Raw genomic sequence first — 22,023 nt, forward strand, 5'->3', positions numbered from 1 at the left:
GAATAATATTTCTAAAATGAATGTTGTAAAAATATTAAAGAATGAAATTAAAGAGATAAGGAAATAAACAATGTACTATTTTTAAGAGTAAAACAAAGAATCATGTGATTTAAAAATATTTTTTTCGACAAATGAATTTGTCATAGTTTTTTTTTAATATTTTTTTTATATTCTTTTTGTTGCCTTCAAACTAATAAATACTTAGAAATCAGATTTTTGCTATTAAATGCTAATTACCTATTTAAAAGATTCACCTTAATGAAAATATTTTATAATATGAATCTTATTTTTCTAAGAAATTAGGTACCCCTTTAATTAATATTATATAGTACTTGGTTACTAATTTTTGATATTATTAACCAAAACAGCTACATTGAATAGGTGATATACATCACCACTTCTCTTTCCCATCTGTTCTTTTCTTTTTTTAATAAAGAATCAATTTCGTCCTTGGATTGATATATTTATCAACATTGAGAGACTAATTTGAAGAAATTTTCCTATACTTGAAAGACTATATAACATAATTTCTAACTTTAGGAGCTACTTATATAATTACAACAATATAATATATGGAGTATTTAGGGGAGAGAGTGATAGTTTAATATTTTCTTTCATATAAAATGAATATAGAAAGGTTAGTTACTGCAACTGACTTCCAATTTACCAATTCTGATTATCACTGAGTATCCATTTAATAACACAACCAAACGCAAGAAGATATTCACTAACTATTATTTCTGTAATTGAATGTTGAACCTTTGTACAAAACTTATTATACTGTTTATTTTAAGGGGAAAGAAAAACTCATATCATCAACCTTGAATGCTAAAATAAACTGTATAATGCTCATCTCTGAATGAGAATAATGGCTCCAAAAGAAAATTCCTGTTTGCTCCTTTAGCCACAAAACTGATAGGATTGTATCGGCTCAATCCTTCCCGAGTAACAAAGCTTGTTGCTTGATTAAAAGTAGCATCAGAATCAGATTTGCAACTGAGCTTGACTCCTGCATTAGAGCTAATACCACTATACACATAACAGCCCTTGTTGCTTTGGGATTCTAAAGATATGGTTTCGTTTCTACCATCCAATCCTGGTACCACAAGAAAAACAGAAGATGGCCCACCATTGGAAGAATCTACAATGAGAAGAGGTTCGTCTGCTCCTTGGTCAATCACATTCATTCCAGGAAGGTCAAATGGTTCTAACATCACTGATCTACCATTAGCATTTGCCAATATTGAAAACTTTGAGAAAGATTCTTCTAGGACAAGCCTAAAGGTAGCCTGAAGAGCCAAATCAGTGCCAGATTCAGGCAATTTTTGCATTGCAAGTGAATGGTTTGAATTTGCCAGAACATAAGTTGAATCTTCAAGGTCTTGGGAAAAAGAAACGAGTTGTCTATTGTAACTTGCAGGAATGGGAACAATCCAGTCAGCATGGTTAGCCCCAGCTTTAAGGTCCCAATCACCACCGTTTGTATGACCAGCAAGAAGATAAGGACCATAAAGAATTGCTTGAATAGATGCATATTCAGGCCTGTCATCTGGATTTTTAGTTTAAAAACACAATTAATAATGTAACCAAATTTTATGTTAGAAATATATATGCTCTGACAGAAGAATACTAGTAATCAACATGCAAGGATTATCTTATGAAGGTACCTTTTATGGCTTCTGTTCTTAAGGTAAGGGGCAGCTGAAGGGTCAGCCTGTCACTAGCACTCCATTCTCTTTTGATTGACAAAAAATTTCCTAGAGGCCACAAAATAAAACCTTACTTCAAAGTTTTAAGTGTTAATTTTTCTGTTAAAAAAAAAATACACAAGTATATATAGTTTATTAGTGTGTGTATTTGCTGCAAAAGAAATTTATCTTTTGGTGGTCTAGCATTCAAGCAACAAATGTGTATTTGTGTAAAATCAGTTAAATGGCAGAATTGCTGCTTTTGGATAACATAAGTAGAGAGATATTCACACCTGGAGTTGGCAGAGATAGAGTTTCAGCATTTAGTATCACCTTAGCACCATCCAGACAAGTCCAAGTTGGGAGTCGAAAGTTCAATGTAGACAAAGTATTCTGCAGAAGTAAAGATTTGGAAACTTAGGTTGGAGAAGAAAAATGGAAAGGGTCTTACATTTCATATACTGTTGGTCTCTTCTAAAAGTTTTAAAAATGGCATTGTAAGTCACACAAATTCATCACGTTTCATTAGAAGATATGTACCCTATCCATTATCCTTTAAAATAAATCTAAGTCACTCTATTATCATAATCTAGTTTCGATATTCAATTTTGTTATTGTTCCAGATCTGCCTCAAATAGGCCCAAAATGACAAGCTTAGAATAAGTCTCAGCCACCAACTTCTGTTTTGAGGCTGGGGGACAAATAATCTATTGCCCAATACACCACTGGAAGCCAACATCACACAACATTCCTTACGCCCTAAAGCAAGGAATCCAAGCCACTGGTTCAGACCTTCCATCCTAAGGGTTCCAGAATACTCGATAGTTACTGGACTCACTTTATGCTAGAAATGTTTCATGGCTGCACTCAGATGTCAGGACTGTAACTCACTCACACCCAAGTCCTATATATAGGACACCTACACCACACCACCAAATAGACTTTCTTTCCACAACATGCTACCCTGCTGGTTACACAAACCAATTGCAACGTTTGAGTTCCTTTGTAGATACTGGATACCTTCACTTATTTCATGGACCAACATTCTTGGTCTCTTTACCACCTAAAGCAGATCCAGGAGACTGGGGAGCATATAGGTTCGACTGGATCAGTTATGATATAATGAACCTATCGTAACCTAATAACCACCTTGATTAGGCAGTTCTGTGCAATTTTCAAGTATACTCAAGATAAGGGTGGAGGTCAAAATGATGATATAGATTAAAATTCAAACAAAAGAAAGATCATTTGTATCATTGAGCTAGTTATACCAGCAAACTCCATCAACAAAATGAAGAAAGGTGAGGTGTGAAATTACTATTACTAGACTATTCCTAGACACTATGAATTCTTTTTCACATCTCAGATGAACTTGATACATTGATCATTTGATCATAAAGTGATTTCCGTAACAAAATAAAAAAAAATGACAAAGGACTTGGTATTTGAAAAATTAAATTAATAATTATTAGTGCAGAAGGGTTTAGAACAAAAATAGACCAAATCTTGCCCAAATTATTTGGATGCTCACTTTAAAATGTATCCAAGAAAAGATCAATATTTAGCAAAATGAGATGTCAAATCCCATAAAATAATGTAACAGCTACCTCAATAGGATAAAACGTAAATGTCACTCGTAGGTAAGGATCCCATGAAGCAGCTGGAACAACTGTCTGATTGATCAAAATTTTGCCAGATTTCCAATTAAATGAGCTTGATATGTACTGAATGATGTAAAGTGTAGGATTTTTTCCTTCCTCTTCAAAATAGATAGAATCCCCCAGCTTTGAGAATGATTCAATTCCTAATAAACAGAAAAAGAATAAATGACTGATGAAAGAATACAGTGCAGTTTGATCCAGTTTCTAAAATATATAGACAAAACAAATCATACCTGTTCCATAGCAGCACCAGAAATCGTTAAACGGTGTTCCCCAACTGTGATAAGTTTTAGCCTTGGAAACCCCAAGACCTAATGGAAGCATATAAATCATCACTCCAGGATCTGTTCCCCTTTGAATGCCGAGAATACCATTGGTTAAGGCACGTTCATAATAGTCTGCATAAGAGACTTCTTTGGTCCATCTAAACAGGTGGCGGGAAACCTGAAATCATTTTATTTTTGTTTGCCAAGACAATGAAAACAATCACAAACACAAATACAGTCATAAATCATGAACATGTAGTGATGAATTCCCATGTGAAAATAAGCTCTCTCTTTTGACAGTTTAAATATCAATGAAAAATGTATATACACATTTTTAACTTCCCTAGCATTACATGACGAAATAATAAAATGAAGAAGAATTGGCTGTATATACCTTCAACATATTATAAGTTGTGCAAGATTCTTGGTTCTCTGTCTTTTTTAAGTAATCTGCTATTCTCTTTGGTTCACTCCTATGCAAAAATTGAAGAAAGGAGTTATGAAGGAAATCTTGAATTGGTTATCAACTTATAAAGAAACAAAACATATTTGATTGATGCCCTTGTAGAAAACAATAATTCAGTGAATAATTTCAAATGCATATGAACAAACTGAAACTAAAAATGCTGACATCTTTATACCAAAACTCATCGACTGATGTGCCTCCAGTTGCATAGCTGTGAGATGAGTTTATGAGGTTCATAAAGAATGTTCCAATTTCCTAAAACCAATAAACACAAACAAATCTCAAAAAGTTGAAAGGCATGACAAATGGTGAGTTGTACTGGGCTTAATGATTACTTCCTATACAACTATACAAAACATACCCAAAAAAGGGGAAGAATCAAACAAATGCTATGAATAGACATGTAATTTGAAGTTTGAATGACAGAAATATAGCATACAAAAAATAGTATGCAATACAGGCTATACAGCAACATAAGAAAAATTTTAAAATGTAGGCCAAAAGTGAAAACTAAAAGGAAGGACAGAAACATTCCAGATAGAGATGAAAAATTTAAGCATGAACCAAGTAGTTACTAAATTAAAAATATGAGACAGAGGACAATTAGAGTATTTTGTTTCTATCTATGCAAGTATACTTCCCAAACTGTGAAAGACTGAATGCCCATACATATAGATGGAGTTGTTTTTATTGTCCTCAAGCTACATTACCAAGTGAACCTGTTAATTTTGCATGCCATTGACTACTTATGCTAGATTGGTAAAAACATATCATAATAAACTGTGTAAATCATATATGAAAATTTCAAAAATTAAGTAAATAATATTAAACAAATAAAAGGCACAATTTAAATACAATTCCATTCAAATTTAATGAAATATATATTAGTAATCTACAACGTGAGTGAAGCAAATCACCTTATAAAGTGGATCGCCTGTGATTTCATATCGCAATTGAGATCCAACAACAATTGGGATATGTGTATTAGCATGAAAATCAGCTATGTCATTAGCCTACATAATTAAAGAGAATTTTAAAATTAATTCTTGAGCCTTGACTTAAAAATTATTAGATATACAATTTCTAGACTAGAATAAAAAGGCCTAAGTTCAACATTTAAATATATAATTGTTTCATTTGGAGATCAGGACAAGATTAACATTCAAGTAGTGCAAGCAATATAAGACTATGTGAACTAAATAGCAATGCTGTCATAAAGAATATTTATGTCACCACCTGCACTGCAAGCAACCCCAAAAAGCACGGCTTGTCAAAAAGGTGAGCCAACAATAGATGCTTAGAATCTCCCTGCAAAGAAAAACATGACAACTTTACAACCGAATTGAAGTTACAACATTAACTATCTACCAAAATTACTACAAGTAAGCCAATGCTTATAAAATAATATCTCATTATGCTTAAATCAAAAAGTCAATTCGAGAACATGAAAACAAACAACACAACAATAGAGTTAAAAAATTACACAAACCAGTTATCTTACCGTTATGCTGTATAATCTGTATAGGACATCATTCATTCCTCCAGTTTCCTCATTCAGTGATTGATAGTGTCTATTTACTGTGTACTTTGTTATTACATTCTGCACTCTGTTGTAGAAGTAATCAACCATCCATGTTACAATTTTTAGAGCTTGGGGGTTTCCAGCAAAAGTATATTGATCCAAGAGACCAGCTAAGATCTGTCAAAGCAGAATAGTTGAAATCCCACAACCACAACATACGGTCAAAAGCACTTGCATTATCAAAATCCACTTTGGATTGTACCTTGTGAATGGTATAATAGGGAGCCCAAACAGGTCGAATAGCTTCAAATCGATCAAAGAACTCAGATGGAAATGCAGATAGATATCCAGTTCCAATTTTCACCTGACAGGCAGACAGACCAGCAACAAGAGATGACATTTTCTGTTTCAGGCTATCATTTTGTGTGCTGGCCCACATTAGAGCTGATGCGCTCAAGTAATGCCCTTCACAGCGTCAAAAAAAAAATCATAAATTAACTTTAAAAAGTGAATAGCAGAGGCCAAAATTTGCAGGCTACACGCGTGCTAGATGCAGGATTGCCAAAATCCCAGGGATAACAAAACATGCATTAGAGTGTCAACATATCCGATTTGAGGGATATTTATAAACAAACGTCAAACCAAGTAAATGCAATTAATACTTGAGATACATGGAGTCCAAGGGATCCTTTAGAGAAAACCTTACATATAGAAAGACAAGCTTTAGAAAGCTTGAAAACATTTGTTGCTGTTTGTAGATAGCAAAACATCAACTACGAAATATTGTCTAAATATAACTGAAATTTTAGATCAAATAAATAGTTCAATCTTCTCTGAGCTCTGAGTATAAAAATCCAAGCAAAGCAATGGAAAAAGCATTACAAGAAAAAGAGACATGTGCAATTATTCCCTTTTGAATCATAGAATGAAAGCAACCAATTACAATGTTATTACACTTGGATTGTATTTTAGGCCATTCCTTCCTATTCCCTAGCAACTAAGAATTCATTAGCAAGTACGAGCTAAGTATAAAAAAAGAGCATTAAACTGAGGACACAAGTTAGATATGCATAAAAAGGGCATAATTGCACTTTTGTTTCTTTTACTATCATTATTTTGTGAAGTTGGTCCCTCTATTTGTTTTTTCGTTTTACGATTTGATCCTTACTATTTATATTGTGCAAGTTTAGACCATCGTTTAACTTGATATCCAATATTTAACAGAAATATTGACATGACAATGCAGGAGAGTGTCACATAAGCAATTCCATTACATGTTGAATGTATGATATATTTGAATATCCGTTCAACGTGGATCCAATAATATCTTGCAGTCACATTTAGTGCCTAGAAATGTGTGCAATGGATGACCAAACTGTGATACAAACACACACTAAGTTAACAAATGGACCAAAATTGTGTAATTATAATAGATCAAATTCGCGAAATGACATTAATAAGAGAACCAAAAAGTACAATTAAGAAAAAAAATCATCATGATTAATGAAAAAAAAGACTAACCAACAAAATGACCCCTGAGCTCAATATTTGGAGCTTCCCACCCTCCATAAGGTTTCCCAGGAGTGGCTAGACCAGCTGTCTTCCTGAAGCTCCAAAGCAAACTATCAACATCCAACATCAACAGATACTCCAAATTCGTCTGCTGTGCTCTACCATGGATGGAATCCTCATGCAACCTCACATCCTGAAGAGGCACTTCTTTGAGAAAGCCTTGAGGTGCATTGAACACACCCATGTTCTTAATTTCCCTATACATAGCCCCCCATTCATTTTGGTGTTGTTCTGTCAAAAACTTCCTAGGCATCAAATCATTCCAAGCAGATTCATCCGTTGGCGTCAAATGGTAGTGAGAGAACACCTCATTGGATGCCAATACCTCGTACCTGAGCGTGTGTGATTGCGTAGGAGTGTTTGTGCACTCCTTGCACGCAGCATAATCGCACAGCACAAGGGCCACCAACACAGACACAAGAATCTCCATTGTGCTGAGAAATTCAAAACCAAACCAACATAATTAAAGAACCTTAAACCAAACAAATGCTGGTACAAGGAAGCGTCAAACACTAATCAACAGATAACCTCCAAAGAGGCTACAAGTACAAGCAATTAGAATTGGAACTCAATAACAAACTGAATAGAAAACAAAATTAAATTAAAAAAATATATAAGGGAGTAACCTTGGATAACCGAAATGAAGAGAAAGTGAGGAGTTGAAGGGGAACAGTTAAGATAGCATAGAGATTTGAGGAGAAATATATATAGAAAAGAAAAGAGGTTGGAGTGCGGTAGTCAATGACGCGCACTTTCTCCTCAACCGTCTGCAGTTTACACTTTAGAGCTATGATGCACACATACGATAATTTTATTCGATATGGTCTTGGTCATACATTATTGTAAAATCTAAAATATTTAGATATACAATACATATAAGATACATATTTAGACATATATAAAAATTCGTAAACATAATACATATATAATTATGATTGTACAAACCCAAACTAAGAACATATTTCCTAGACATTACTAAAACTAAAATAAAAGTAATAAATCATTCTCAATTTCTCATCATAAATTACTTTATATTATCTATAAATAAAAATAATATCAATCTCTTTACTTTCTTAAATTCATGAAGACACAATATTTTTATATTTCTATGTTATTATGATGCGTCTATGTTATATATATATTCTTATTAGATTTTTATTTTTTTAAGCTTGAATTTTTCACATATACATATACGTGAAATATCTAAAAGTATTATTATATATAAATGTATTTTTAATGCTTAATAAATTTAAAGTTTTGCAAGAAGAACTATAAGAAAATGAATTAAAATATAAATATAAGGACTAAAACTGAAAGTTGTTAAAAAAAAAACTAAATATACTTTTAACTTCACTTTTAATTCATGTATGATTTTCACATCTTTAATATTAATTATTTATATTTAATTTTAAACTTTTAAAATTTATATATATAAAGAAAAATAATAGTAACACACTCTTTTAACATACTCTCATATTTTATTTAGTGTTTTTCTCATACTTTTATAGTTTTTAATAAATTTTAATTAATAATATAATTTGTGATAAAAAAAATGAATTAGAGAGTGCATTGTTAAAAAAATCTAATCATACACATTTTATTATATATAAAAAAAAAGCATTTCGTGCCAGCAATACACTGCATTAAAAAATATTTTTTTAATGATTTTTTTGGACAATTCTTGTAGCTTTAAAATAAATTGAAAAAAAGAAAAGAATGAGAAGTTAAAAAAAAAAATATGTTTTTAGGAAGTTCTAGAATAAATAAAGGAGACAATAATTTATGTAAAAATAGAAATGAAAAGTACTTATCATGATTTTTTTATATATATAATGATATAGATGATCAGTCACAAAACTTTTAAACTAGGTGAATCAATATTATGTTCATATGTGTTGATAAGCATAGAATTAAATTTATGAGTAATAAGCACAAGCTTGAGGTAGCACCCTATCATTTTAATCAACAAACATTATTGCTCATTTAATTATGTGACGGTTGATAGTTAAAAATATATAGAACTTTAACACTAAGTAAATTAACATTAAATTCATTTATGGATATATAGATAATAAAAATTTTGATGCATCAAACACATACTTAAGAATAAGGTTTTACCATTTTAATCACCAAATAATATTGTTCATTTTTTTTAATTGTTAGGAAATATTTTTTATTAAACACGTAAATAATCTTTTTAGAAGTTTGATAGATATAAAGTAAGTGGACATTATCTCCCATTTCATTCAATTATGTGATGATTGATAATAAAAAAATTTATCAAAAAAAACTTATACACTAGGTGATTTAACATTTAATTCATTTACTGATAGGTCAAATAATTAAATATTAAGTGAATAATACATATTAGAATATAAGGTTGTATATTTTTTAACTATTTTATTGATGCAAAGTATACATCATCGTGTCAATTATTAATCTCTATCATCAAATCTAGTTGACTACTTTTAAAAGAATTTCATTTCTCAATTATATTATATATATTTTTTTTCATTTACAAAAGTTAAACATGATACATTACTTGAGAAGACCGAATTCAATTATACCTAACTACAAATTTGGTGATGATATTATTTTAATAAACAAAGACTATCACTCATTTAATCATTTGCTAATTTTATATTTGAATCCTCTAAAATAAGAAGATTGCCCTTTAGAGGATAAATAACAATAATAAATATTAATTAAAATTCAACCATTAATATTATAATAAATTTAAATTTTATTACATATAAATTTTATTTTATCACAATTTTTAATATTTATTTCTTAAAACAATAATTATTATAAACTTGATAATGGTATCATTTTAATTAACAAAGCCTATTACTCATTTAATTATTTGTTAATTTTAGATTTGACTTCTCTAAATTAAGGAGATTACACTTGAGAGGATTAATTTCAATGATAAAAATTAATTAAAATTCAACCATTACTATTATAATAAATTTAAATTTTATTATATATAAATTTGATTTTATCACAATTTCAATGTTAATTTCTTAAAACAATAATTATGTTAATGACTTTCTTTCTCTCACACTGTGTTAACGGAAAATTATTTAAAATTACAAATTTTGATAGATTTATTTAATGAATCATCTTTTATTTAACATTAGACTCACCAGAAATAATAATTTTAAATTTATTCAATATTTATTTACGTACTTTATCCGATGATGCTAATGCCTATGGGACATATTTCTTACTAACAAGAGTGAATATTCAAATATTTATCCTACATTCATTCATGAAAGTGCCCTAATGGATCAAAGACCATAGGTCTTCTATCTTGCAAGGCATATCTTTTCTAAATAAAATCTTTGAAATGATATATTTATTTTCATGTCTACCCGCTTTTTATTTAGCTTTTTTAATTTTTAATTTTTTGAAAGGATCTTTCCCCACTTTTATTCTCTATTTATTCTATTCAAGTTCATCTTTTTCTTATAATAGAATGAATACAAAATTATTAATAAAAACTCTAAATTATTCATTTTCATTTCTTAATTTAATTTTAGTCTATCTTCACCTTATGCAGCTGACTTCCACAATTGAATAACAACACTGAACAAAGGAAGATATATTATTCACCAACAATTCTTTCTACAATTGAATATCGATTCCTTGAGCATGTATAGACCAAGCTCACTACACTGATTATTTTAATTGATGTATCAACCTTGAATATTGAAATAAACTGTGTAGTACTCATCTCTGAATGAGAATAATGGCTCCAAAAGAAAATTCCTCTTTGCCCCTTTAGCCACAAAACTGATAGGATGGTATTGGCTCAATCCTTGACGAGAAACAAAGCTTGTTGCTTGCTTAAAAGTAGCATCAGAATTAGATTGGCAACTGAGCTTAACTCCTGCATTAGAGCTCACACCACTATATATGTAACAGCCCTTGTTGCTTTGGGATTCTAAAGATATGGTTTCATTTCTACCATCCAATCCTGGTACCACAAGAAAAACAGAAGATGGCCCACCATTGGATGAATCTGCAATGAGAAGAGGTTTGTCTGCTCCTTGGTGAATCACATTCATGCCAGGAAGATCAAATGGTTCTAAAATCACTGGTCTATCTTTAGCATCTGCCAATGTTGAAAATTTTGGGGAAGATTCTTGTGGGACAAGCCTAAAGGTTGCTTGAACAGCCGAATCAGTGCCAGCTTTAGGCAATTTTTGCTTTGCAAGAGATTGGTTTGAATTTGCCAAAACAAAAGTTACCTTTCCAATGTCTTGGAATAAAGAAACAAGTTGACTATTATAAGTGGCAGGAATAGGAGTAATCCAGTTTGCATTGTTGGCCCCGGCTTTAAGGTCCCAATCCGTATCGTTTGAATGACCGGCCAGAAGATAAGGACCATACAGAATTGCTTGAACTGATGCATATTTAGGCCTGTCATCTGGATTAAGTTCAAAACCACTATCAGTAATATGACCAATTCTTTTGTTAGAAATATATGCTGTCAGAAGAATACTAGTATTCAACACGCATGGATTATCTTGTGAAGCTACCTTTTATGGCTTCTGTTCTTGTGGTAAGGGGCAGCTGAAGGGTCAACTGATCACTAGCATTCCATTGTCTTGTGATTGTCAAAAAGTTCCCTAATAGCCAAAAAAAATAAAACATTACAATGTTTCAAGTGTTGATTTATTCTGTTTTAAAAAAACACAAATATATATATATATATATATATATATATATATATATATATATATATATATATATATATATATGCTGTAAAAGAACCTATTTTCTGGGGGTCAAGCATTCTTGCTACTAGTGTGTATGTATAAAATCAGATAAATAGCAAATATCTGCTTTTGGATAATAAAAAGGAAGTAAAGAGAGATTCATACCTGGAGTTGGCAGAGATAAATTTTCAGCATTTAATGTTCCCTTGGCACCATCCAGACGAGTCCAACTTGGTAGTCTAAAGTTTAATGTAGACAAAGTACTCTGCAAAATTAAAGACTTGAAAACTTAGGTTGTAGAACAAAAATGCAGAGAATCTTACATTTCACATCATGTTGGTATCTTCTCAAATAATGTTTAAAAAATGGCATTGTAAGTGACACAAATTCATCACGTTTCCTTAGAACATATTGTACCCTATCCATTATTCTTTAGTTGATTCGTTTAGCAATTAAAAAATTAAAACAAATCTAAGTCGCCAAATTTTCATAATCTAGTTTAGATATTCAATTTTGTTATTGTTCCTGCTCTACTTAAATTAGGCCCGTGACAAGCTCAGAATAACCTTAACCTCCCAGTTCTGTTTGGGGGTTGGCGTGAGGTCCAACACAACACTACAAGCCCACATCACACTGTGCTCCTTATCCCCAAAAGCAGATGAGGATGATTACTCTTAAAGGTATATAAGATCATGTATTTAGCTAAAATGAAATGTCATAGCCCATAAAACAATGTCACAGTTACCTCGACAGGAGAAAATGTAAATGTCACTCGTAGGTAAGGATCCCATGAAGCAGCTGGAACAACTGTCTGATTGATCAAAATTTTGCCAGATTTCCAATTAAATGAGCTTGATACGTACTGAATGATGTAAAGTGTTGGACTTTTTCCTTCCTCTTCGAAATAGATAGAATCCCCCAGCTTTGAGAATGATTCAATTCCTAATAAACAGATAAAGAAATTTATAATAAATGACTGATGAGAGTATTATGCAGTTTCTAAAGTATATAAACAATAGTACAATGGTATACCTGTCCCATAGCAGCACCAGAAATCGTTAAACGGTGTTCCCCAACTATGATAAGATTTAGCCTTGGAAACCCCACGACCCAGTGGAAGCATATAAATCATCACTCCAGGATCTGTTCCTCTTTGAATGCTGAGAACACCATTGGTTAAGGCACGTTCATAATAGTCTGCATAAGAGATTTCTTTGGTCCATCTAAACAGGTGGCGCGAAACCTGAAATCATTTTATTTTGAGTGGTAAGACAATGAAAACAATCAGTCACATAAACATATACAGACATAAATCATGAATATGTAGTGATGAATTACCATGTGAATCTCTCTTCTGATTTGAATACATTTACATACACATGTATAACTTCCCAAGCATTACATGACAAGTTTAATTAAATGATGAATGATTGGGTGTACCTTCAACATATTATAAGTTGCGCATGATTCTTCATTCTCTGTTCCTAAAGTGTCTGCTAATCTCTTGGGATCAACCCTGCGCAAGAATTGAAGAAAAGGACTTAAGATAGAAATCTAGAATTGGTTATCAACTAATAAGGAACACACAAATGCTATCTAGTTGATGTCCTTGTAACAAAAAAAGAATGCACATGAAAAAATAAAAATTAAAAAATGCAACATCTGAATACCAGAACTCGCCGGCTGATGTTCCTCCAGTTGCATAGCTGTGAGAAGAGTTTACGAGGTCCATAAAGAATGTTCCAATTTCCTAATACACCAATAAACAATAACAAATGTCAGAAACTAGAAAGGCATGACAAGTAAAACTATACAAAACATACACAATACAGGGGATCAAACAAACAAATCCTATGAATAGAGACGTAATTTGAAGTTTCATTTTTGAATGACGGGTATTCTTCATGGAAGACACAAGGTTGACTTGCATTTCTTGCAAATATAATATTACATTTAAAAATTCAAAAGTAAATATATAATATTACATCAATAAATAGCAAAATAAACACAATTCCATTCGAACTTAATGAAATACAGATCAGTAATCTGCAAAGTGAGTGAAGCAGTTCACCTTATAAAGTGGATCGCCTGTGATTTCATACCGCTTTTGAGATCCAACAACAATTGGAATATGCGTATTAGCATGAAAATCAGCTATGTCATTAGCCTACACGAGAAAAGAGAATTTTAAAGTTAATTCTTGGCCCTCTTAACTTAAAATTAGATACAATTTATGGAATAGGATATAAAGGCCTAAGTTCAACATTAAAATATATAATTGTTTCATTTGGAGGTCAGCACAACATTACAAATAATTTACCTAATTATATATTGTATGCAAAAGCTAACAATAGTTACAACGCCACTATAACTGATTAAAAAATAATTCGAAAGACAATTGCAAGTCTGCAACCTCTAGAAACTTACAACCACAACAATATAGGGCTATTTTTGTAATAAAGAATATTTTAGTCACTACCTGCACTGCAAGCAACCCTAGAAAGCACGGCTTGTCAAAAAGGTGAGCCAACAATAGATGCTTAGAATCCCCCTGCAAAGAAGAACATGACAACTTTACTTTCGAATTGATGTTTACAACATTAACTAGGTACCTTGGACTATAATCATGAAATTTATAACAAGTAAGCCAATGCTTATAAAATAATATCTCATTATGCAGTAGAATAATGTTTATGCTTAAATCAAAAAGTCAATTCAAGAACATCATGCAAACAAACAATGCAACAAAAGAGTTAAAGATATTACACAAACCAGTTAACTTACAGTTATGCTATATAGTCTGTATAGGACATCATTCATTCCTCCAGTTTCCTCATTCAGTGATTCATAGTGTCTATTTAATGTGTACTTTGTTATTACATTCTGCACTCTCTTGTAGAAGTAATCAACCATCCATGTTACAATTTTTAGAGCTTGGGGGTTTCCAGCAAAAGTATATTGATCCAAGAGACCAGCCAAGATCTGTCAAAGAAAAATAGTTGAAATCCCACAACCACAACATAAGGTCAAAAACACTTGCATCATCAAAATCCACTTTGGATTGTACCTTGTGAATGGTATAATAGGGAGCCCAAACAGGTCGAACAGCTTCAAATCGATCAAAGAGCTCAGATGGAAATGCAGAAAGATATCCAGTTCCAAGTTTCTCCTGACAGGCAGACAGACCAGCAACAAGGGATGATATTTTCTGCTTCAGGGTATCATTCTGTGTGGCTGCCCACGATAGAGCTGATGCACTCAAGTAATGCCCTTCACAGTGTAAAAAATGAACAATCATAAATTTACTTTGAAAAGAGAATTGTAGAGGCTAAAAGTTGCAGCCAGGGGTAGTGTGTTCGATAGAGCAAAACCACTAAAGTCCTTTGGAGAACCAAACATGCATTAATTTGTGCGTCAACATATTAGTGTGTGAAGAAGATTTCAGAAGTTAGGAACAAACCTCAAACCAAGTAAATACAATTAGTACTTGAAATAGATGGAGTCCAAGGGATCCTTTAGAGAAAACATTGCATATAGAAATGCAAGTTTTACAAAGCTTGAAAACATCTGTGGTTGCTTGTAGATAGCAAACCATCAACCACGAAATATTGTTAAAATATGACTGCAATTTTTATTCAAACAAATGGCTCAATACTAGATTTTCATGAAAATCTTTCCCTGTGCCTCAGCTCTGAGTATAAATTTCTAAGCAAAGTAATGGAAAAAGCATTACAAGAAAAAGAGACTTGATCGGTTATGCCCTTTTGAATCTTAGAATGTAAACAAACAATTACTAAGTTATTAACATTTGACGGCATTTTAGGCCCTTCCTCCTTAGGAATCCGATTCAGTATAGTCTACTTTCATGCAACTGTAATTGTTGGATGAAGACCAAATAGCTCAAATTATGTACTTGTCTTTTAACGTTGATTTACCAACGATAAAACATGAGTTATCCGATCTGTGGCTACTCTCGGTTCGGTTTTCAGAAAACCAAACCGTACCAAATTTCCACTTTACAAAAATGATTCGATTTACAGAACTGTTTTTTCTATAAAAGTGGATTTTTTTAATGGATCAATTTTTTTTAAATTGATTTATAAAAAAAAAAGGAACAGAATTGCACTACATTATAAAAGTGGTCTAGTTAACCAAACCGTTTTTACAGCGTGACTTGGTACTTTGGTTCCATTTTTTGTCAGAAAGGTTCGGTTTTTAGAAACCGGTTTGATCCAGTTTTGAATCGGTTCAGTTTTCTTGCACACCCCTTCATTCCGATCTTCATTCAACGTTCTAAATTGTTGAACGTGTGAATGCATAGAAAAATAAATACAGCGAATCCGGATCCTCCTCCTAATTCCCTTGCAACTAAGAATTCATTATCAAGTAAGAGTTGAATATAAACAAAGGGTGTTAATTAAACTGCGGGCACAAGTTAAATATGGCAATTTGGCAAACAAAAAATGTAACAGTTAAGATGATTAATAAAAAAAAAAAAAAAAAAACTAACCAACAAAATGACCCCTGAGCTCATTATTTGGATCTTCCCACCCTCCATAAGGTTTCCCAGGAGTGGCTAGACCAGCTGTCTTCCTGAAGCTCCAAAGCAAACGATCAACATCCAACATCAACAGATACTCCAAATTTGTCTGTTGTGCTCTACCATGGATGGAATCCTCATGCAACCTTACATCCTGAAGAGGCACTTCTTTAAGAAAGCCTTGAGGTGCATTGAACACACCCATGTTCTTAATTTCCCTATACATAGCCCCCCATTCATTTTGGTGTTGTTCCGTCAACAACTTCCTTGGCAGCAAATCAGCCCATGCAGACTCATCCGTTGGCGTCAAATGGTAGTGAGACATCATCTCTGCCTTCCACGTTTCATTCTTGGATGCCAATAACTCGAACCTTAATGTGTGAGACTGTGTAGGAATGTTTGTGCACTCTTTACTAACAGCACAACCACACAACATAAGGGACATGAACACAAACACAAAAGCCTCCATCCTCCTGAGAAATCCAATGCCAAACCAACAAAGTTAAATAATCTTAAACCAAACCAATTAGCAGGAACCAAAAAAATAAAATAAAATAAACATTATCAGCAGACAAACTCAGTGCAAGTGGAGCTGAAAGTCAAACTCTAAAGTCTAAAACCAATTAGACTTGGAAGTTGGAAAACAAATTTGATAAAAATAAAAACACACAAATGAAGAGAATTACTTTGGATATCTTACATGAAGAGAAAGTGAAGGCTGAAAATTGACTAGAGTAAGAGAGTGTAGAACATAAAATGAGAGAGGCAGAGGAGGAGATACTTACGAGAAAAGACATGCGAGGGAGAATATATATAGGCACTAGAAAACAAAGACCAATTTGGAGTGAAGTGCTGGTGCAGACAATGAAGTGAGGCTTAAACTCATCTCGTGAAAGGTAAGGTTTGGATTTGGAAAATAATCTCCTTTCCTAAGCTAGTTTTGTACGTTATCCTGAATTATGTCAGCTGGAGAGAGAAAAGGGTGTTAGAATGCATGGACACTAGAAAACATGTTGTCTTAGGTAGCAACTAGGAAAAAAAGTAGAGATAGAAAGAGATAAGACATCTAAACATAAGCAATGACTCAAGGATGAACAATGGAAAAATGTTGCAAAACTGGTTTATCCAATTCCCAGTTTGGGAATGAATGAATGTTGTCCTGAAAAGGTTGCAAGTGGAGTTGGTTAATTGATAAGTTAAGACATGCCGTTGTTCCTTTGTTCAGTTATGTTTATATTACTAGTATTAGCAACATTTATTTCTATATTATCAGGAGCGTTTATTTTTAGGTATCATTTTGTATTTTTAAAAAGAGTAATGATTTCATAAAATTTACATCATTACTTATTGGGGCTATATCTCCTTCATTCGGAAAGGAAACAAACAAGGTAATGAACAAACAAGGTAATGAAGACAGATAAACACAAAGTGATTTTCATTAGGAAATGAAACAAAAGAAGTAATGAAGACAGATAAACACACAGTGATTTTTGCAAATATTGTAGTACATGATTCTTTTAAAGCAGAAATGTTAGATTTTTTTATTATATCTACAAATAACATTTTTGGCTATAATATTTGTAGAAATCTTATTCTTAAAAGAAAAATGTATAATAAAATTGTATAATATTTTGTGTTTATCTATCTTTACATCATTTATTATGAGGAAATATTTATTGATGATAGAAAGAGAAAGAGATATACACCAAAAGAATGATGTTGAATAAGTTATGGTGTAATTTTATTATACATATATCTTTACTTTGTTTAAAACTGTGAGTTGTTACATTTTAAAGTTATGTTACTTTAAAATGTCTTTATTTTAAAGTAATGAAGACAGATAAACACAAAGTGATTTTCATTAGGAAATGAAGCAAAAAAAGTAATGAAGACAAATAAACACAAAGTGATTTTTGCAAATATTGTAGTACATGATTCTTTTAAAGCAGAAATGTTTGATTTTTTTATTATATCTACAAATAACATTTTTGGCTATGATATTTGTAGAAATCTTATTCTTAAAAGAGTAATGTATAATAAAATTGTATGATATTTTGTGTTTATCTATCTTTACATCATTTATTATGAGGAAATATTTATTGATGATAGAAAGAGAAAGAGATAGACACCAAAAGAATGATGTTGAATAAGTTATGGTGTAATTTTATTATACATATATCTTTACTTTGTTTAAAACTGTGAGTTGTTACATTTTAAAGTTATGTTACTTTAAAATGTCTTTATTTTAAAGTAATGAAGACAGATAAACACAAAGTGATTTTCATTAGGAAATGAAACAAAAGAAGTAATGAAGACAAATAAACACAAAGTGATTTTTGCAAATATTGTAGTACATGATTCTTTTAAAGCAGAAATGTTTGATTTTTTTATTATATCTACAAATAACATTTTTGGCTATGATATTTGTAGAAATCTTATTCTTAAAAGAGTAATGTATAATAAAATTGTATGATATTTTGTGTTTATCTATCTTTACATCATTTATTATGAGGAAATATTTATTGATGATAGAAAGAGAAAGAGATATACACCAAAAGAATGATGTTGAATAAGTTATGGTGTAATTTTATTATACATATATCTTTCTTTGTTTAAAACTGTGAGTTGTTACATTTTAAAGTTATGTTACATTAAAATGTCTTTATTTTAAAGTAACGAAGACAGATAAACACAAAGTGATTTTCATTAGGAAATGAAGCAAAAGAAGTAATGAAGACAAATAAACACAAAGTGATTTTTGCAAATATTGTAGTACATGATTCTTTTAAAGCAGAAATGTTTGATTTTTTTATTATATCTACAAATAACATTTTTGGCTATGATATTTGTAGAAATCTTATTCTTAAAAGAGTAATGTATAATAAAATTGTATGATATTTTGTGTTTATCTATCTTTACATCATTTATTATGAGGAAATATTTATTGATGATAGAAAGAGAAAGAGATAGACACCAAAAGAATGATGTTGAATAAGTTATGGTGTAATTTTATTATACATATATCTTTACTTTGTTTAAAACTGTGAGTTGTTACATTTTAAAGTTATGTTACTTTAAAATGTCTTTATTTTAAAGTAATGAAGACAGATAAACACAAAGTGATTTTCATTAGGAAATGAAACAAAAGAAGTAATGAAGACAAATAAACACAAAGTGATTTTTGCAAATATTGTAGTACATGATTCTTTTAAAGCAGAAATGTTTGATTTTTTTATTATATCTACAAATAACATTTTTGGCTATGATATTTGTAGAAATCTTATTCTTAAAAGAGTAATGTATAATAAAATTGTATGATATTTTGTGTTTATCTATCTTTACATCATTTATTATGAGGAAATATTTATTGATGATAGAAAGAGAAAGAGATAGACACCAAAAGAATGATGTTGAATAAGTTATGGTGTAATTTTATTATACATATATCTTTCTTTGTTTAAAACTGTGAGTTGTTACATTTTAAAGTTATGTTACATTAAAATGTCTTTATTTTAAAGTAACGAAGACAGATAAACACAAAGTGATTTTCATTAGGAAATGAAACAAAAGAAGTAATGAAGACAAATAAACACAAAGTGATTTTTGCAAATATTGTAGTACATGATTCTTTTAAAGCAGAAATGTTTGATTTTTTTATTATATCTACAAATAACATTTTTGGCTATGATATTTGTAGAAATCTTATTCTTAAAAGAGTAATGTATAATAAAATTGTATGATATTTTGTGTTTATCTATCTTTACATCATTTATTATGAGGAAATATTTATTGATGATAGAAAGAGAAAGAGATAGACACCAAAAGAATGATGTTGAATAAGTTATGGTGTAATTTTATTATACATATATCTTTACTTTGTTTAAAACTGTGAGTTGTTACATTTTAAAGTTATGTTACTTTAAAATGTCTTTATTTTAAAGTAATGAAGACAGATAAACACAAAGTGATTTTCATTAGGAAATGAAACAAAAGAAGTAATGAAGACAAATAAACACAAAGTGATTTTTGCAAATATTGTAGTACATGATTCTTTTAAAGCAGAAATGTTTGATTTTTTTATTATATCTACAAATAACATTTTTGGCTATGATATTTGTAGAAATCTTATTCTTAAAAGAGTAATGTATAATAAAATTGTATGATATTTTGTGTTTATCTATCTTTACATCATTTATTATGAGGAAATATTTATTGATGATAGAAAGAGAAAGAGATAGACACCAAAAGAATGATGTTGAATAAGTTATAGTGTAATTTTATTATACATATATCTTTACTTTGTTTAAAACTGTGAGTTGTTACATTTTAAAGTTATGTTACTTTAAAATGTCTTTATTTTAAAGTAATGAAGACAGATAAACACAAAGTGATTTTCATTAGGAAATGAAACAAAAGAAGTAATGAAGACAAATAAACACAAAGTGATTTTTGCAAATATTGTAGTACATGATTCTTTTAAAGCAGAAATGTTTGATTTTTTTATTATATCTACAAATAACATTTTTGGCTATGATATTTGTAGAAATCTTATTCTTAAAAGAGTAATGTATAATAAAATTGTATGATATTTTGTGTTTATCTATCTTTACATCATTTATTATGAGGAAATATTTATTGATGATAGAAAGAGAAAGAGATAGACACCAAAAGAATGATGTTGAATAAGTTATGGTGTAATTTTATTATACATATATCTTTCTTTGTTTAAAACTGTGAGTTGTTACATTTTAAAGTTATGTTACATTAAAATGTCTTTATTTTAAAGTAACGAAGACAGATAAACACAAAGTGATTTTCATTAGGAAATGAAACAAAAGAAGTAATGAAGACAAATAAACACAAAGTGATTTTTGCAAATATTGTAGTACATGATTCTTTTAAAGCAGAAATGTTTGATTTTTTTATTATATCTACAAATAACATTTTTGGCTATGATATTTGTAGAAATCTTATTCTTAAAAGAGTAATGTATAATAAAATTGTATGATATTTTGTGTTTATCTATCTTTACATCATTTATTATGAGGAAATATTTATTGATGATAGAAAGAGAAAGAGATAGACACCAAAAGAATGATGTTGAATAAGTTATGGTGTAATTTTATTATACATATATCTTTACTTTGTTTAAAACTGTGAGTTGTTACATTTTAAAGTTATGTTACTTTAAAATGTCTTTATTTTAAAGTAATGAAGACAGATAAACACAAAGTGATTTTCATTAGGAAATGAAACAAAAGAAGTAATGAAGACAAATAAACACAAAGTGATTTTTGCAAATATTGTAGTACATGATTCTTTTAAAGCAGAAATGTTTGATTTTTTTATTATATCTACAAATAACATTTTTGGCTATGATATTTGTAGAAATCTTATTCTTAAAAGAGTAATGTATAATAAAATTGTATGATATTTTGTGTTTATCTATCTTTACATCATTTATTATGAGGAAATATTTATTGATGATAGAAAGAGAAAGAGATAGACACCAAAAGAATGATGTTGAATAAGTTATAGTGTAATTTTATTATACATATATCTTTACTTTGTTTAAAACTGTGAG

At 30.4% G+C, this 22,023-nt stretch overlaps 2 protein-coding genes across 4 annotated transcripts; both read right to left on the reverse strand.

Moving 5' to 3' along the window:
• Positions 1-723: 723 nt before the first annotated feature.
• Positions 724-7,965, reverse strand: LOC109797320 (uncharacterized). Of its 2 annotated transcripts, XM_083062668.1 has the most exons (13): positions 7,802-7,965; positions 7,125-7,609; positions 5,866-6,068; positions 5,583-5,780; positions 5,318-5,389; positions 4,999-5,094; positions 4,257-4,336; positions 4,010-4,088; positions 3,583-3,793; positions 3,296-3,492; positions 1,982-2,081; positions 1,668-1,757; positions 724-1,549 (listed from the first exon to the last, which is right to left on the reverse strand). In XM_083062668.1, exons 2-13 carry the CDS (start codon positions 7,603-7,605, stop codon positions 816-818), a joined length of 2,541 nt encoding a protein of 846 aa, XP_082918794.1. In that variant the 5' UTR covers positions 7,606-7,609; positions 7,802-7,965; the 3' UTR covers positions 724-815. The 2 variants fall into 2 exon arrangements, with proteins under 2 accessions (XP_082918794.1, XP_082918795.1); XM_083062669.1 differs by lacking the exon at positions 7,802-7,965 and having other exon boundaries at positions 7,125-7,747.
• A 2,799-nt stretch (positions 7,966-10,764) lies between these two features.
• On the reverse strand, positions 10,765-17,234 carry LOC109797317 (uncharacterized). 2 transcript variants are annotated; one of them, XM_020357323.2, is made up of 13 exons: positions 17,140-17,234; positions 16,410-16,912; positions 14,967-15,169; positions 14,684-14,881; positions 14,379-14,450; positions 13,971-14,066; positions 13,570-13,649; positions 13,340-13,415; positions 12,932-13,142; positions 12,645-12,841; positions 12,065-12,164; positions 11,720-11,809; positions 10,765-11,607 (listed from the first exon to the last, which is right to left on the reverse strand). In XM_020357323.2, coding segments are annotated over exons 1-13 (2,562 nt in total). In that variant the 5' UTR covers positions 17,142-17,234; the 3' UTR covers positions 10,765-10,873. The 2 variants fall into 2 exon arrangements, with proteins under 2 accessions (XP_020212912.2, XP_020212913.2); XM_020357324.2 differs by having other exon boundaries at positions 17,126-17,225.
• Between the last annotated feature and the right edge of the window lie 4,789 nt (positions 17,235-22,023).

The sequence above is a fragment of the Cajanus cajan genome, chromosome 8, assembly GCF_000230855.2.
Source record: "Cajanus cajan strain Asha chromosome 8, NIPB_CcT2T_4, whole genome shotgun sequence".
NCBI classification, from domain to species: Eukaryota; Viridiplantae; Streptophyta; class Magnoliopsida; order Fabales; family Fabaceae; genus Cajanus; species Cajanus cajan.